Source organism: Urocitellus parryii, chromosome 9 (genome assembly GCF_045843805.1).
Source record: "Urocitellus parryii isolate mUroPar1 chromosome 9, mUroPar1.hap1, whole genome shotgun sequence".
Lineage (NCBI taxonomy): Eukaryota > Metazoa > Chordata > Mammalia > Rodentia > Sciuridae > Urocitellus > Urocitellus parryii.
The window spans coordinates 38,596,928-38,613,402 of NC_135539.1; the positions used below are offsets into that span (position 1 = coordinate 38,596,928).

The 16,475-nt window shown below is 43.8% G+C and overlaps 1 protein-coding gene across 13 annotated transcripts in view; it reads right to left on the bottom strand.

The window, feature by feature from the left end:
• Sun1 (Sad1 and UNC84 domain containing 1) overlaps nucleotides 1-16,475 on the bottom strand; it is a 48,704-nt gene that overhangs the window by 20,538 nt on the left and 11,691 nt on the right. For 7 of the 13 annotated variants that reach the window (XM_026405695.2, XM_026405698.2, XM_026405692.2 and 4 more), the window contains 7 exons: nucleotides 10,941-11,037; nucleotides 8,114-8,302; nucleotides 6,467-6,651; nucleotides 5,510-5,536; nucleotides 5,227-5,403; nucleotides 1,530-1,727; nucleotides 210-293 (listed from right to left, as the gene is read on the bottom strand). In XM_026405695.2, coding sequence (XP_026261480.1) covers nucleotides 210-293; nucleotides 1,530-1,727; nucleotides 5,227-5,403; nucleotides 5,510-5,536; nucleotides 6,467-6,651; nucleotides 8,114-8,302; nucleotides 10,941-11,017 — 937 coding nt within the window. In that variant the 5' untranslated portion in view covers nucleotides 11,018-11,037. The remainder of the gene's footprint in view (nucleotides 1-209; nucleotides 294-1,529; nucleotides 1,728-5,226; nucleotides 5,404-5,509; nucleotides 5,537-6,466; nucleotides 6,652-8,113; nucleotides 8,303-10,940; nucleotides 11,038-16,475) is intronic. The other 6 variants (XM_026405703.2, XM_077802387.1, XM_026405704.2 and 3 more) reach the window with 4 other exon arrangements.

A 16,475-nucleotide genomic window follows, 5' to 3' on the forward strand; every position in this document is an offset into this window, starting at 1 on the left:
TTGATTTCCCAAAAAAATGATAGCAAATGCAGCCTGTGGTGATTTAGCAATAACTGGGGTTTAGCAATAACTTTAACAGCATGTCCTAATTTTGAAGCCACCAAGCTCCTGCAGGCTGCTCATTCTCCATGGTTAATGGCTCCATATTACAATGGGGGAGGAGGCACTTCCAAGACCAACTGCTTGTGTGGGAGGGGAGTCGTACTCACACTGGGACTCCCCATACACACTGGTGTGGCCATCCTCTCTGGAAAGCTCTCTGACAGCCATCCTCCCGAGGTAACTGCGATGAGCTGCAACACATGTGCAAGAGGCTTAGGAAGCTCACTGCAGGAGCTCAAATGCTTCCTATGCCCCACAAAGCCAGAGCAACAGAGAGGCTTCCCAGGGATTCAGAGTCACAATGAGGATGAACACAGGCGACAAGGCTTTGGATATGACAAGAGACTGTAAAGCCTCCAGCTTAATAATAAGCATGGACAATACCAAACAAAGACTGGCTTGCCTAAAAATTTCTTGAAACATGATTCTAAATGACATTCAAAGAAACTGGTTTTGCCTTCAAAAGGTAATCATCAAAATCAAAGGCTGAACAATTCACGATAGCAAGATTGTGGAATCAGCCTAGATGCCCTTCAATAGATGAATGGATTAAAAAAAATGTGGCATTTATACACAATGGAGTATTACTCTGCATTTAAAAATGACAAAATCATAGAATTTGGAGGGAAATGGATGGCATTAGAGCAGATTATGCTAAGTGAAGCTAGTCAATCTTTAAAAAACAAATACCAAATGACTCCTCTGATATAAGGGGAGGAAACAAGGACAGGATAGGGACGAAGAGCTTGAGACGAAGATTTTCATTAACAGGGTTGAGAGGTGGGAGGGAAAGGAAACGAGAAGGGGAATCGCATGGAAATGGAAGGCGATCCTCAGGGTTATACAAAATGACATATAAGAGGAAAGGAGGGGTAAGACAAGATAATTCAAATGGAAGAAGTGATTTACAGTAGAAGGGGTAGAGAGAGAAAAGGGGAGGGGAGGGGAGGGGAGGGGGGATAGTAGAGAATAATATAGACAGCAGAATACATCAGACACTAGAAAGGCAATATGTCAATCAATGGAAGGGTAACTGATGTGATGCAGCAATCTGTATACGGGATAAAATTGGGAGTTCATAACTCATTTGAATCAAACTGTGAAATATGATGTATGAGGAACTATGTAATGTTTTGAACGACCAACAATAAAAAAAAAAAAAAAATCAAAGGCTGAGTATATTAACTCTTTATTTAAAGAAAAGGAACTTTTAAAATATTTAAATAGTGGCCACCTTTCAGGAAGGTGAGCTACACATAGCACATTAACATTCCCACAAGCTCCCACGATAAAAGATCACTAAAAGCAGCTGTGAGGGGGCAGTGCAGAGACCCGTGACAGAGCCAGAAAGAGCTTGCAGAGGAGCAGCGTCTTCTCCACCTTGAAAGCGAATTTGGTAGAGAAGGGAGGAATAAATATTTAAATACCTCTTGATTCATGGTTTTTTGACTTACAGCTTTCTGGTTCATAATCTTTTGATTCATAACTTTTCAATTTATAATTTTCTGATGCATAATTGAGCTTCATTAAAACCACTTGAAAAAGTTGAACTAAGAATGATGAAAAAGATGACGAAGTGTATTTGGCCAGCCACAAAATACTATCCACGTAGAGAGAAGCACCGCCTATTAAAAAACCGTGAACACACGTTATTTCTTCCCACAAAGCCAGCATTTTCTCCCCTGATTGGCCAAAGAGCTAAATCACTAATTTCAGGAAAAACATAAACAAAACACTTTTTAAATGGACACCAGAGAGGACCACCTATGAGGAGTATCCTGATCAGAGACAGAGCTGAAAAAGGAGTCGTTGGTTGGTCCAGTCTCTTCCATAAGGTATCCACTGTGGGACCATCCCATTCAGCACTGTCTACACACACAACACGACATTTACATGTTGCCACACAACTGCCTCTGCCATGACCTCTGCCCTACCAGTCTCTAGAGTGATTTTAAAGCAAAATTTAAAATAGGGTTTTATAATTTTCAAAAGAATTATATTTGTGAGCTGGAATCTTGTGAGAAAACATAAACCTGGGTCAACTAGCCCCAGGCCAATATTGTTTTACATAGACGTACAAACTTAAAAAAAAAAGTGGGCATGGCTGGGGATATGGCTCAAGCGGTAGCACGCTCGCCTGGCATGCGTGTGGCCCGGGTTCGATCCTCAGCACCACATACAACAAAGATGTTGTGTCCACCGAGAACTAAAAAATAAATATTAAAAAATTCTCTCTCTCTCTAAAAAAAAAAAAAAAAAAAGTTTTGAAAAAAAAAAAGAAGTGGGCAAAAATAACAAAAAAAAAAACTTATTTTCTTTTTCACTAACAGAAATTGAGTCCAGGGTGCTCTATCACCAAGCGTTCCTCAGCCTTTTATTTTTCATGTTGAGACAGGGTCTTGCCAAGGCTGGCCTTGACGTAGTAAATCTCTTGCCTCAGCTAGAGTTGCTGGAATTATAGCATACCCCACTGGCAAAAATGACAAAAATTTAATTAGAGGTAATGCATGTCACTCTTATTGATAATCAAAAACATTAAACTTCATTTTTCTTCCATCAATTGTCAAGATTCAAACAGGACAAAAATATGAAAATTGGCATAAGTACAGTGGGTGCAGCTCACTGCAGGGTACATGCTCAGCATGTGCAAGGCCTGGCTTCTAACCCCAGCACCAAAAGCAAAAGAAGTGCAGTGGGACCCTTATTCCATAGTAGGAACCTGGGCTGGCCTTCAATGAAGGTAAATAGAAAAATGTCTATTTAGTGTCACTGGGAGGTTGAACTTAGAGGCATTCTGCCACTGTTACATCCTCCTTTTTATTTTTTATTTTCAGACAGGTTCTTGTCAAGGCTGGCTTCAAACCTGTGCTCCTCCTGGCTCAGCCTCCTGAGTCACAGGGATTACAGGAGTGTGGCACCACGCCTCACTTGGAAAACTAAACTGTATTTAAATTAAAATTGCACATAATCAATAACATATTCTTGCTACTTCCAGCTTGTCTACAGGAGAGGCTTACACACAAATACACATGTACAAACAAACACACTGAAGAAACAATGTTTTTAATGGTGTAGAAAAGTAAACCTGGGGCTGGGGGTTGTGGCTCAGCGGTAGATCGCTCGCCTTGTATGTGCAAGACCCTGAGTTTGATCCTCAGCACCACATATAAATAAAAAAAAAGCTTAAAAAAAATGCTCAGGAACTGAATAAATTTAGATACAACCACAAACATTGTGATAAGTACCCCCCCAAAATGAAGCTAATCTCAACTAACACATGTAAGATGAAAATGGTTATGAAATGACATACATACTATGACAGCATTTAAGTGAAGACACAGGGTATCTCTCTCTTCATAGTACATAAAAGCAGAACTGAGGTGTTGGCTGTACAACTCTCTGAATACACTAAATTCCATTTGATTGTACCTTTAGGATGGTTAATGGTTAATTTTATGTTATATGAATGTTAAGTCATTTTAAAAAAGCAAAAGAATACGCTTAGAAAAGGAGACAATCTAAGTTAGCTCACGTGCTTGATACCCCGGGCACTCCTAGAGACACTGGAGGCTCAGGGCCAAGCTCCTTCACCTACAGCAGGCTTCCTAAGCTGACCGCACCTATCGGCCCACCTGTTGTGATTACCTGTGCAGAGTGCGGGCCCAGCACAAGCACTCAAGTAACGTGTGCTGACATATTTGAGCCTACATGGTCCTCAAATTATTATTAGGAAACTCACATATCATTTTGATTCTGCCATCTACTCCTTGCCCTTTCATGCTTTCTTATTTTGTTCTATTAATGCTGACAGTGTCCATAATGCCACAGCAGAATAAGACCTGAAAAATAACTTAAAAGACACTAGAAATAAATGAGGACTATATTCTTCGTCCTACTACCATCCTTCATTATGTCTAGTCACTGGAAAGTACAAATTGAGCACTAGGGTGGCGCACAGGCAGACATGCCCACCTCTGGGCCATCTTGCTTCTCCAGGCTGCCAGGCTGGGGCTCCACAGACAGGCACAAGAATTCAGAAGGAGACAACTCCCACCAATCAGGGCTTGTCTCTTCCTGCCATAGGTGTGACCTCAGGATAGGGTCATGAAAGGTATAGAGTCCCCAAGCTTCCTGCGACACCACAGTTACACCTGTAACCTGGAAAGGGGGTCTATGGCTGTCTCCCTGTGAGCCCAGAAAGCCCCACTGTCCCGACACCACAACCCCAACCACTGTCATGACCACCAGACCAGTGACCATATAGTGCTGAGAGCCATTGCCAAGTAGGAATGACGCATCGAAATTTTCTTGTCAGCCTACCCCATGTTGCTTAGAGGAAGGACTCTCCATTGTGGAAATGGGCTTGTCTTAGACTCAGATCATTTGCAGTGACATTGCATGTATGCTTGAGTAAGGTGACCTTGCTCAAGGACCAGGGCGAATCCTGGTTTAGGGCGGATCAGGTTTTAGGGAGTATCCCGCTCCTTGGGTTTAGGGCGGTTCCAGGTTTAAGGTGTACCCTGCCGGGGGGGAATAGGGCGTATCCCGCTGATTAGAGCCTGGTGGAGTACCTGAATTTTGCCCAGAATGTGAATTTTCCCCAGAACGTGTTTGTAGAGGGCCGGTGTGAGTTCGGGAATAAAGAGTTCCTGTTTGAATCTACAAGATGTGAGTGGCTCGTGATTTTGTGCCCAGCCAGACTGCAGCACCATAGAAAGCACCTCCTCTGTCAACAGTGGCACAGACACTCTGGCAGCAGAGGTGAAAGTGCTATTACTCAAGCACATCTGAACATCTGCACACTTCCTAAAAGAGAAGGAACACATCTGGAAGTGGCTTGTTAGAGTTCACTGAAGTAGGAATTTTCCTTTGCTTACCTAAAGTCCCAACTTACAGAATTTTAAATCCTTCTAGGTATAAATACAAACCACATGAAGTGCAGGCTAAAAGAGGATAAGTACGACAAAGCTAACTTTGGGTGTATTTCTTTACATTTACAGAGGATAATTTCAAGTCAAGTCTACAACAGAAATAGTGCAGATACCGAGATTTCATGAAGTCAATTTTAGAACAAGGAAACTTGTGGTCACTGAATCTTTTTCTAACTTTAAGAGTGAGACTTACGTTTTGGGTTCCTATCCCTAGAATAAACTCTTGACGAGGGTCCTTGGGAGGCGGGGTGTGCTGTGAGAGCTTCTGTGCGCTGGGAGAGCATGCTGCAGTCCCTGCAGATGTACCCGTTGTGGGTGGTTGCGTCTGTTGCCAGGTCACCATTTCCCTGAGTGGCAGCTTTAGTTCCACCTAAAGTTTTCAAAAAGTAGATGGAACCTGTTTATCACAATTGAGAAATTATTAACTACAACTTCTATTCTGAAAAGTATACAGAGAGAAGATCTAAAATAATTACCTTTAAGATCACCATCATCATCAAGACCTGAAAAAAACACATATTTTCACTGTTGAATAGAACAAAACCTATAGGGGTGGGGGTGGGGGTGTTAAACTTAAGTAAAGCCTAAGATGGGTGCTAAGCCAGCATCATGGCCCAGGTCAAGATTCATCTCCCACAGTGACAGAGATTTCTCTGGATGCAAGCAGGTGGAGGCTTGCCTCAAGGCCCACACATACCAACACATACTCTGACCCAAAGAGGGGGCAGGAAGTGCAGAACAGACTGGTAAGGTCACTCTCAGTAACCCACCCAGGAAGCACAGCCTCCTAACCACCAACACTGTATCTCTCTTGCCTGGCCTCAGTAGCTGAGCAAAGGAGTGAACATCAACCCCATGCTCTCTACATCAGCACACAGCACTCCTGGAACTGATCTGGTCCTCCACTGCTTCGAAAGGGTCAAGCAGAACACAAGCTGCACTTGACAAGCAGCTCCTCATTCCTCACCAAAAGGGCCACCCCCTGCTCAGCCCCAGAGGCACTGTAGCCCCCCATGGGGTGAGCATCGTCAGAGCAGCCAGCCCCTTCTCAGTGCCATTTTCTCCACACCAGAACTCCTATGACTCAGAAAATAACCCGGCTGTTTTGTTGCTTAGAGCTTTAGAGCTTTCTAGAAATATGCTGGTCACGATTTTTATACTGCCTTTGCTTAAACATCCTACAAAAGCATGCATTTAGAAAAAGTTATCGGATTACTCTGACTGATCACATAATCTTCCACATCATAATAAGCAATTACACCCTCACTAAGCATCTGGCAACAGATGGGACAGTGCCCAGTGCATTCCTACTTGAGTCTGGAGCAAGTCTGACCTCACCAATGCTCCCCTGGAGCACAGCAAACTAACCACCTGGCCATACTTTGCCTTCTTCCCCAAACAATCACAGCCCATAATGCCTCGCAGTGACTCACCCCAGAAGTGGTCCACTTTGGTCTGTTCACGAATCAGAGACTCGTCCAGCACGGGTGGCCGCGGGGCTGTAGTGCTCCGCAGATTTCGAGAGCTGCCCTGGCTGGCGCCTGAAGATGTAGCCTTCCCTGACAGGTGGTTGATACTAAATGCTGGCTTGCTTGCACTTCTGCGCTGCTTGGCTGTTCTAAACAGAAAGGAATAAAAAACAAGTTTATAGACCTTTTCTAATAAACACAAAATGATTAGTTTACCAACACAAAATCTGTGGCCAAGAATAAAGACAGCATTTAAGGTTAAACCATTTTCTTATGCCTTTCCTGCTGCATGAAATATCTATTCACCTAAAAAAAGATTTGTAAGCAGAGCCCAAGAAGTGCCTCTAAAGTCATAAACACAAAATAATTCAGATGGTTTTAGACCCAGTGATCCAAAGTAATTTAAACATAAAATAACCTAAAAATAAAAATGACCTAAAAATCTATGATTTATAAGTTCAAACCCTTTCCTTTTCTAAAAAAGCAACTGTACACACATAAATATCCCCTCCTGTTTTTTTTTGTCATTAGTAAAGATTGAACTGAGTACAGCAAAAATAAGTTGTAACCTAAGATAATTTCTGCATTCATATTAACCACAAATGACAAAAAGAGTAAGCCCTTAAAAAAAATAGCGCACAAACCCTTGGGGCATTGAGTTAGCAGTGGGGACATACAGGCCAATGGAACAAGATTCTTCCCTCCTGAGACTTAGTGGTGGACAAAAACCAGCACTGACAGCAGCGTCCAAGAATTACGGCCTGAGCACAGTGAAGCCACAGCTTGGTCTCCTGTCACAGAAACCCCAATGGCTTCTGAAGGCTGTAGTGCAGCTGGAAGAGCCTGGCACTGAGGGTTACACTGTAGTCAACTGGCTCTCAGCTGCTGCCAAGCACCTGCTGACTGGGCTCTACAGAGGCCTCCGACTCCTCAAGAGAACAGCCTCAGACAAGCCATGGGGAGCACTAACAGGTCCCTGGGCAGCATGGTGAGGCGCCAGTAGTCCCACCACCCTCCTGTGATCAACATAAAGGTTCACTGTCTCTAAGTGGCACAGATTCTGCAAACTTTGCTCCTTCTTGGAACAGGAGCTGTGATGGGACAGAAAGTTCAGAGGCAAATGCACTTGACAATCAAACACAGGAAAGTACCCAAATTGCACCTCTCACCATCAACTCACACGTCTTAATAAACACATCTTAACAACAGAAACCAGCTGTGGAGCCCATGATGCTCTGCAAGCCTCCTTCCCCTCAACATTTGGCGTGCAGATGAAGTGCAGCTCATTCAAAGGACAAAGTGGCCTTCCCTGGAGGACATGGAGCACATCTGTGCCACAGGGGGTGAGCTGCCTCTCCAGAGCTCTACCACACCAGCTTTATACTGCAAAATATCCATCCCAGACACCCTCACATATTCCAGAATTAGTTTCAGTCTTTATTCATAGCAAAGATATGACTTTGTAGGATGCACTTGAGCTTGTATATGTGACACACACATACTGTTAATTCAAGAGGGACTGCATGATTTCACAGACCAAAAGAACTTATAAGCTTAGTTTTACTTAACTGGTGTTGGAAGTCATATGAAGACAAGACAAGCAGTGCTCACCTGGCAGCTCCACCCTGGAGGGAGGCAGCCCTGCTGGTGCAGGAGTGCAGGTCCACAGCCTGGCCATCCCCGCTGCTGTAGGTTGTGGTGACTAGGCGCAAACTACGACGGGACATCCTTGGAGAATCAAATACAGGGTCCAATTTGTGCTCAATCTCAAAATCCAGAGCATCAGAAGAATAACTTGAACTGGAAGGAACAAAATGTGCCAGAGATAAATAAGTTTATAGCCCCAGGGCTGAAACAAACTGAACAAATAATACATGATCTATCATGTATTTTATCATATAACAACTTTATTAGAGAGTAAAAGGCAGGTGGCACAAAACCAGCAAACAGGGGCCTGATACGTACATCCTCACCACTCCTCCTTCAGGTGCAGATGTCTAGGTTTCATGGCCAGAAGCTCCCTGAGGACGAGCTATCCATAAGAATCCCCATCTGTGGGGAATTATGTTGACAGTATGGAAATCAGTGGACACATGCTAGTAGACACCAGGCCTGACAGAGCAATAATAGGAGTGACCACGGCACGAAATTTAACCCAGTAGGCCAGGATGTCACTGAATGAGTCAACATGAGAAGAAAAGGGAAGGCCTGCCCCAGAGCCATCCACAGTACACTGGGTCTAACACTAAAGCTAGAGATGAAAGCAAAACTGTGAGTCCACGACAAAGTAACTTCCAGTACCTGCCATGCGGCCATTAGGCCAATGCAGTTAAATAGAGAGATACGTTGTGTTGTGTGGCTAGCAAGTTTCCCAAGTCAAAACACTGACCAAGTAATCTGTGTCCCTGGGGAAGACAGGTGTTACATATGCCAAGGTGCCCAATAGTGGAGACCACCCCTGCACAATCAAAAGAGGAGCTACAATTGTCTAAGGAGGAAGCTGCACACACAGAGCCCTGGCAGGGGAGACCCCTATATTCTGAATTGTGGCTCAAAAGTTCCCCACCAGGCAGGCACCCCATCCCCATGTCCACTCTGTAGAGCTTTGTAGCACCTAGCTATCTGTCGGCTACCTGTTCTCCACCACTCTCCGATGTCACCATCTCCTCCCTTCCATCTGGAAGACCCGTTTCTTCCTTCCCAGAAATGCCAGACACTGGAAGAATGCTATCTCACCCCCACCAGATCCACACAACAGCCAGTCTCAGGGTGCTTCCAAATCTTTGTGGTAGTTAGTTTTGTGTGCTGTCTTGACTGGCAATGAGGTACCCAAATATTTGGTCGTAAAATTTCTGTGTGACTAGGAGGGGGCTTCTGGATGAGATTAACATCTGAATCAGAACACCCAGAAAGCAGCAGGACCTCACAACATGGTGGGTTCAACCAATCAGGTGAAGGCCTGAGCAGAACACAAGCCAGACACTCCCAAAGCAGAAGGGAGTCCCCTCAGCCCTAAGCCTTCAACCTGGAACATGAGTTTTTCTGGGGCTGCTAGTCTGTTTGCCTTCAAACTGCAGCTGCACCTTTGGCTCTCCATCATAGCTGCTGACTCACCTGCATGTCTCAGGATTGCCAGTTCCTTGTCCTCAGTCTGTCTCCACACACCCGCACGCACACGTTACCCTGGTTTGGTTCCTCTAGGGAACCTGACTCACATACTCTTCCTTCCTTCTGCAGTGGAAGGAGAATCCTACAACCAAGCCTGTGTGCTCTGAACCAAGTTTTCCACTCTCGAAGAACCTTCCCTCCTTCTGTCATTTATTGCCCTCTCTCCTGAATCTCCAACTCTCCTTACCTGAATCTCCAACTCTCCTTACCATCAGTATCTACAGACTCTCAGCCAATCCTGTGGATAAAACAATTTCCACTCAGTGCCACACCCCTCCCCTTCACCAATTGGGCTGGCCACACCTGGCCAGCCCCTGCTTACCTTTCCTCCATTTCTCACTCCACCTGGCCACAAGTTTACCCGAAGGTCTAACTGAAGAAAGGCTGTAAATTTTACTGAAATTAAGGGTAGCTTTCCCAATGTAGAGACCCTACACATAGCACTTTCTAAAATTGTCTTTAGAATAGGTCCTAAGAGCTAAAAATAAATTACCAAGAATAACTTTCTATGCTCCACTACAGGAATAGAGAACAGTTTAACTTGAGCTGGCACACACAGGCCTCATGTGAACACACTGAGACCTGGAATTGTGAACAAAAGCTCGATTGTCAAATGTGAGCTTTAACCAACACTGTTAAGAAGTATTTTTCTTAAAACACTTGCTAATTTTCTTAAGGTTTCCTTCACATTTTCACCCTTTTTCTTATATTCTTAACAAGCCACTGAATAATGATAAAAGCACTTTCCCCATGAGCCTGATGCATCTTGCCAGGTGCCCAGATTTCCTTCCTGCTAGTCAGATCCTCACCAAACTAGCCAGGGCGGATGGGCAACTTTGAAGACTCAACTGTCAAACTTTAGGATATCAGACATGAATTAAAAAGAAATAGCACCCAACAAAAGTCACACTCTTCAAACTGTGGGCTCTCTAAAGGCAAACCCTATTCCAGGTTATCACATACACCACCCCATCTGTATAAATCCCCTAACACTGGTCACAGCCACAGACTTATTCCTGAGATCGCAGCCCTCAGGTAGGGCCTAAATCTGCTGGTCACTTGCAATGACTGGGTGCTCATGCACAGGCAAAGCTAACTCAGCCTCTGTGTCAACATGTCAGTTCTGTAATCTAATGAGACGTGAAGGCTGCAGGTTTCTTCAGTTTCACCTTCTAACCCATAGCTGGCGGTGCTCTCCAGTCCCTATATCTCCACCAACTTAAGCAACATTCGGCCTCATAGCCAGGCTCCAGTGGGCGCTGCACCTCACCTGAGTGCGTAGGTGTAGCCGGTGTTCTCCGGCACACACTGGGGTGGGGTATATGTGTGCAGCCGAGAGAAGTCCATGTTCGCCGTCTCAGATCATGCTGCAGAGGCAGAGAAAGGGTGGTAAGAACTCTGATGACATGAACCATGAGTGGTTTTTGATTTCTAACAAAGGAGACAAGTTTTCTCCGTTACAAGCCCAGGGCTTCTGCCATATCTATTCCCCACTACACCCACAGAAAAGTCATGGGAGAAATACTGGGCAGGACTTAGAAAACTTGGCACTTTCAAAGAAATATTCAAAGTACTCAGAACCCTTTTTTGAAATAGATTTTTAAATTCCTGAAGGTGTCAAAATGTTCTTAGTCTTCTGGAATAAAGTTTTATTGTTATTATCTAAGATAGAACTAATTATTCCACGGTCAGAAAGCAGCATTATAATACTTTATTTACTAGATAGCTGAAGTTTTCACAAGCACCTCAGAATCAGAAAACAAACTATGGGATGAATTAAAAAAAAAGTTTAGGACATTGATTATACTCCCCTCATAAAACAGATTATTTTTAATTAAAGGGTAGTGAGATGGGCACAGTGACACATTCCTATAATCCCAGTGACTCAGGAGGCTGAGGTAGGTGGATCACAAGTTTAAAGTCAGCACCAGCAACGTAGTAAGACCCCAATTTCAAAATAAAAATAAAAAGGGCTGGGGAGTAGCTCACAGGGCCTTGGGACTAATCCCTTAAAAAGAAAAGGCAGGGTGTGTGTGTGAGCACATTGTTCTTCAGGTTGCCATTTTAATTTCTTTGGAGTGACTCAAACTTTCCACTGGCTAAAAATATTCACTCAAGAGAACACACATGCAAAACACAAACACACAAACACACACACACACACACACACACACACACACACACACATACTCTCTCTCTCTCTCTCTTTCTCCCTCCCTCTCTCTGAATTTAAGAGCCCTCATAGTAGTAATGTAAATCAAAAATCTGTTGTTGAAAAATCTAAGAAGGAAAAAAAACAAATCTAAATAATATCTTGGGCAAGAAAGTATTTATATATAAATGACTGAACTCTATAAACTAAGACAAAACTTCTTTAATGTGTATAATTTTTAAAAAAATATTACCCAAACTCCCCACCACCACCCGCCTTCCTTTCTTTTACAGTAGTGAGGATCAAACCCAGGGCCTCCTGTACCCGAGGCAAGCACTCTACCACTGAGCTACACCTCTAGCCCAACAAATATACTTTTGAAAATTAAACACTCATATACAAATAAAGAACACCGTGTGTGTATGCGAATGTGTGTATAAATGTTACTGCATCTCCTAATTTCTTTTTCGAAACAGGGTCTCACAATGCTGCCCAGGCTGGCCTCCAACTCCTGGTTCAAGAGAACCAGGTTCAAGAGGCCAAAGTCTCTCGAGGACCTGAGACTATAGGTGCCAACATTGTGCCCAGCACATCTACTAATTTCAACAAATATCACAAAACTCCTGCACATGAAGAACACCTGGTAACTCTTGGGTTCTTCTTGGGGCACCTGGCCCACCAATGCTACCAGAACACACTAGACGAGCACAGTGCACTCTTAGTTGGCTTTCTATTCATTTACACAATATTTTTTTTTGCAAGTAAAATTAACTATCCTTATTTAATTCATGTAAGGTTTAATACCTGTTTAACTGCCTCAATCTCCCCTTTCCTACTTTAATCAACACCTAGAGAATGTCAAGGTACAGAGTATCCTGCCTCTACACTTGCTCTGAGCTGTTAAGAGAGCCCTACTCCCGCTGCCCTTCGGAACAGAGCCACACCCCAGTAGCAATGTAATAATGGCTTCTGGCTGCCCTTGTGTTTGGTAATGATTCACTAGGCAACCATAACACTGGGATGAGTAATGATATCATATCCCATTACCATTTCATCCTTTAGGGTAGCTTGCCAACTGATTTGTTTTCATCCCTTCTTATTCACCATTAAAACCAAACTTCCTGCTTCATTCCCCAAAGTGATTTTCACTTTCATATTTCACTGTGCCCGCACTGTTTCCCACCATTAACCTAAGGAAAAAAGTTTACTGATTCCGACCAAGTGTCTTCTAATCAAGAGTCCACTGGTACTAGTGAACAGGGATTGGCTTCACATGCCTGAAATCTGAGAACAATGTCATAAGCAAATGAATGCAGATGCCTGTAAGCCCTAAGACCATGAGATGGAGGCACTGGAGGTGTCCCAACATTTGGGTGATGCAGACACATGTGTGCAGGCATGGACTTGGACTCCTCCTCTGCCCTGTTGCTGACAGCCCAGCCTGTAGGCTCCCTGGGTGAGGCAAGTGGGGTGGGCGTGGCTCAGGCTAAGACATGCACAGGAGAGTGTGTAGCTCTTAGAAGATGGGTGCCAGGGACAAAAGTACCCACGTACATCACATGTTCTCACATGTGTGGCCATATGAGAGACCCAGGGTAACAAAGGAACCTGAGCATCTGGCAACACACAGGATCAGCAACCACCAAGGTTCCTGCAGTCAGTGGGATGTGTGATCAACCTGGGCCACATACAGCAGAGCCCCATTCCACAATCTAAGGAGAAATGTAACTGCCAACTCTGAATCAAATCTGTTGAAGAACCAAAGCAGCCACGTGTCATGAGTTCTACTTCCTATTTGGGACACAATAGCCTACAGAAGAGGGAGGCAGAAAAGGACCCACAGTTGGGCAAGATGCAGTTGGTAGAGGTTTGGGAAAAAGTTTGATTAATGGAACTACAAATATGACAAAGCCCACATCACCACAGAGAACCAGCGTGGACATGTGGTGACTCAGGCAGCCAGGCCTAGGGCAGGACAGCGAGAATAAGAAGGTAACTGTGGAGAAGAGACCTCACACTCACGGCTCAGCAGTTGTTGCATGTGATCACGACTTACTCTTTCTTCATTATTCCAACTCCACCTGGATCACATGGATCTTGGGTTTACGTTCTCCCATGAAACACATCAAAGCATAACACTATCTACAGAGTCCATCACTTTATTTCCTAACACTTGTAAATGAGAACATAGAGCCTGGCCCACCTGACCTGGCCTAGCCCAGCCCGACCAGACCTGAGGCGTAAGGAGATGTTCTGGCCACCCTTCATATCCCAGAACACGTACATGTGCGCACACACACACACCCCTCCAGGACAAAAAGAACAAACTCATACAAAGGAGGAGGTGTGGGCTCAGAATCCAGAAGGGAGAGGGTGACCAGCCCATCATCTCTCAAGTGCCAGACAGAACTAAACTCTCCCCACATCCTTGGTCCTTCCTTCTACCTCTCTCCCCAGCTTCTTTCCTTTCCTGTCTTCTTTCCCTTTAAACACATCATGATAAGGACTCAGAATATTTTCATTTTCAGTGTTGTATAAGACTGGACGTTAAACTGTAGGATAAAAATAAAATGAAATAAAATTTTAAAGGACTAAATGACATAATGCATGTAAGGCAGTACTTGATAGAGGCCAAATACTCAAATGCTAACCATAATCATACAATGGAATAACGTTAAATAATCTATGCTTTAAATTAAAAACACAACAACAACAACAACAACAACGATGACATTTCCCTCCTAGTTCAGCAATCCTCCAAGTGGAAGATTAACTTGCTGCTGCTCTAAATAAGCACATCAGTTAGTGCGCACAGCTCAGGCAGACGCACAGCACTGGCTCCTTACAGACACATCTGAACGCTTGGGGGTGAGATTCAGTGACATTAGTTCTACTGGTGGCTAAAGGAAGTGCTCAGTATCTCCACTTCCTTTAGGGTGGGGGCTGTTGGGGTGGGGCTTGTCTCAGACTCAGGAGAGGAATCTGCATTCACAGTCTGAATAGCAGTGACTCCAACTGAAAAGTGGATTACAAATGTTTTCAATGGCATCAGAAGATCCTGGAAAGAACCTGTGAGTCGACAAGTTTGCAAACAGACACATTACAGGAGAGGCCCCTATCTTCAGGCTTCACTCTTTTTGCTCTTGCAGTGCTCTCCTGCAGCCCTGTGTCAAGTGTCACGGTTGCTATCATCTTACTCAAGCTGTGTTCCTTATGGGTGCCTTGGACTCTATGAAGGGGATGAGTAACTTGAACCCAATTTTGTGCAGAACTCAGAAACAGGAGCTGGGCCTGCCTCATCTCAGAGAGCACCATGGCCGGGGTTCCTAAAAGTCAGCTCACTGACCAATGGAGGATCCCAGAGGGACCATGAAGAGCCGGCACCTCAGAAAACACACACTTTGGGAGATGCAGCCTAGAGAGACATCTTTGAGTAAAGGAGAATACATTGCTACCTGTCACCTAGGCAGGGCTCTCCCATTTGTCTTATGTTTTCTGGTGGCCAAGAGAACATGGAACTCAATGACAGGCAAAAGGAGAGCAGACCTAAGTTCCAAATCTAAAGAAATATCTTTATAAATATGCATGTCCTAGCATGGTTTTAAAATTAGATGTTAAGATTCTTTTTAAGTTACACCAGGTTTCTCCTTCAAAAACATTTATCTCCTATATTACAGATCGTAAGATTCACATTATATGGTAGAGAAGAAAATATAAAGCCCAATTTTTGTGAATGCTCTCATAAAAATGGGTTTTAGCCACTCACATCATATTAATCACTCATATCATATGAATCTTTACTATTTAGAATGTCTGCACAACCTCATTGCAATTCAGAAAACATGGCTGCAAAAATCTCAAAAAGAACAAGTCACATAAAGTTAAAAATAGGTTTGTTCTATTTGCTCAAAGCTAAGGACCAGGAAAAAACTCTGGTTCTGAAATAAAATCAGCAATCTTTTCTGATAGGAAACAACATCAGTTCCCGATATAAATAGAAAAGGCAAACTTTAGCGTACAATCAGTGACTTGAAAAATTGTGCCTTATATGTGTAATATGAAATGAATTGCATTCTGCCATCATGTACAACAAATTAGAATAAATAAATAATTTAATAAAAGAAAAAGAAAAGGCAAACTTTAAATTTGGTGGGTGGCACTTCCTTTGGGCACAGGGGCATTGCAGTATGCCCGCCTTTAAGATGGCATTCTTCCCTGATCAGATCTAACCCTGAGGCTCAAGTCTAGAGCTTCTCCAAGATAATAGCATTCTTAGTCCTCACTGTAATCCAAGGCACAAAACCCAGGCCCTACTCCCAGCTCCCCAGGAAGTGACATCTGCCATAGGCCCCATCCCTCAGGGGGGGATGAGCTCCTGATCCCCACCACAGCCTACAGTGGATGCTCACTTGACCCTGCTAGGCAGATACTTAATCTTCTGAAGAAACACCAACATACACACAAGTGCAACACACACACATCCGTGAGTACACGCTTGTAACTCCATCCTCATAAATCCTTAACCTCTGCAGGGCTTGGTTTTCTATAGCAGCTAGACTGCTATCAGGCAATTCATTAATTATGTCCTTTACAAAGATACACTAAAATTCTGAGCAGCCCTTTAAGTAAAATCAGTATTAAGTCAGGATCAGT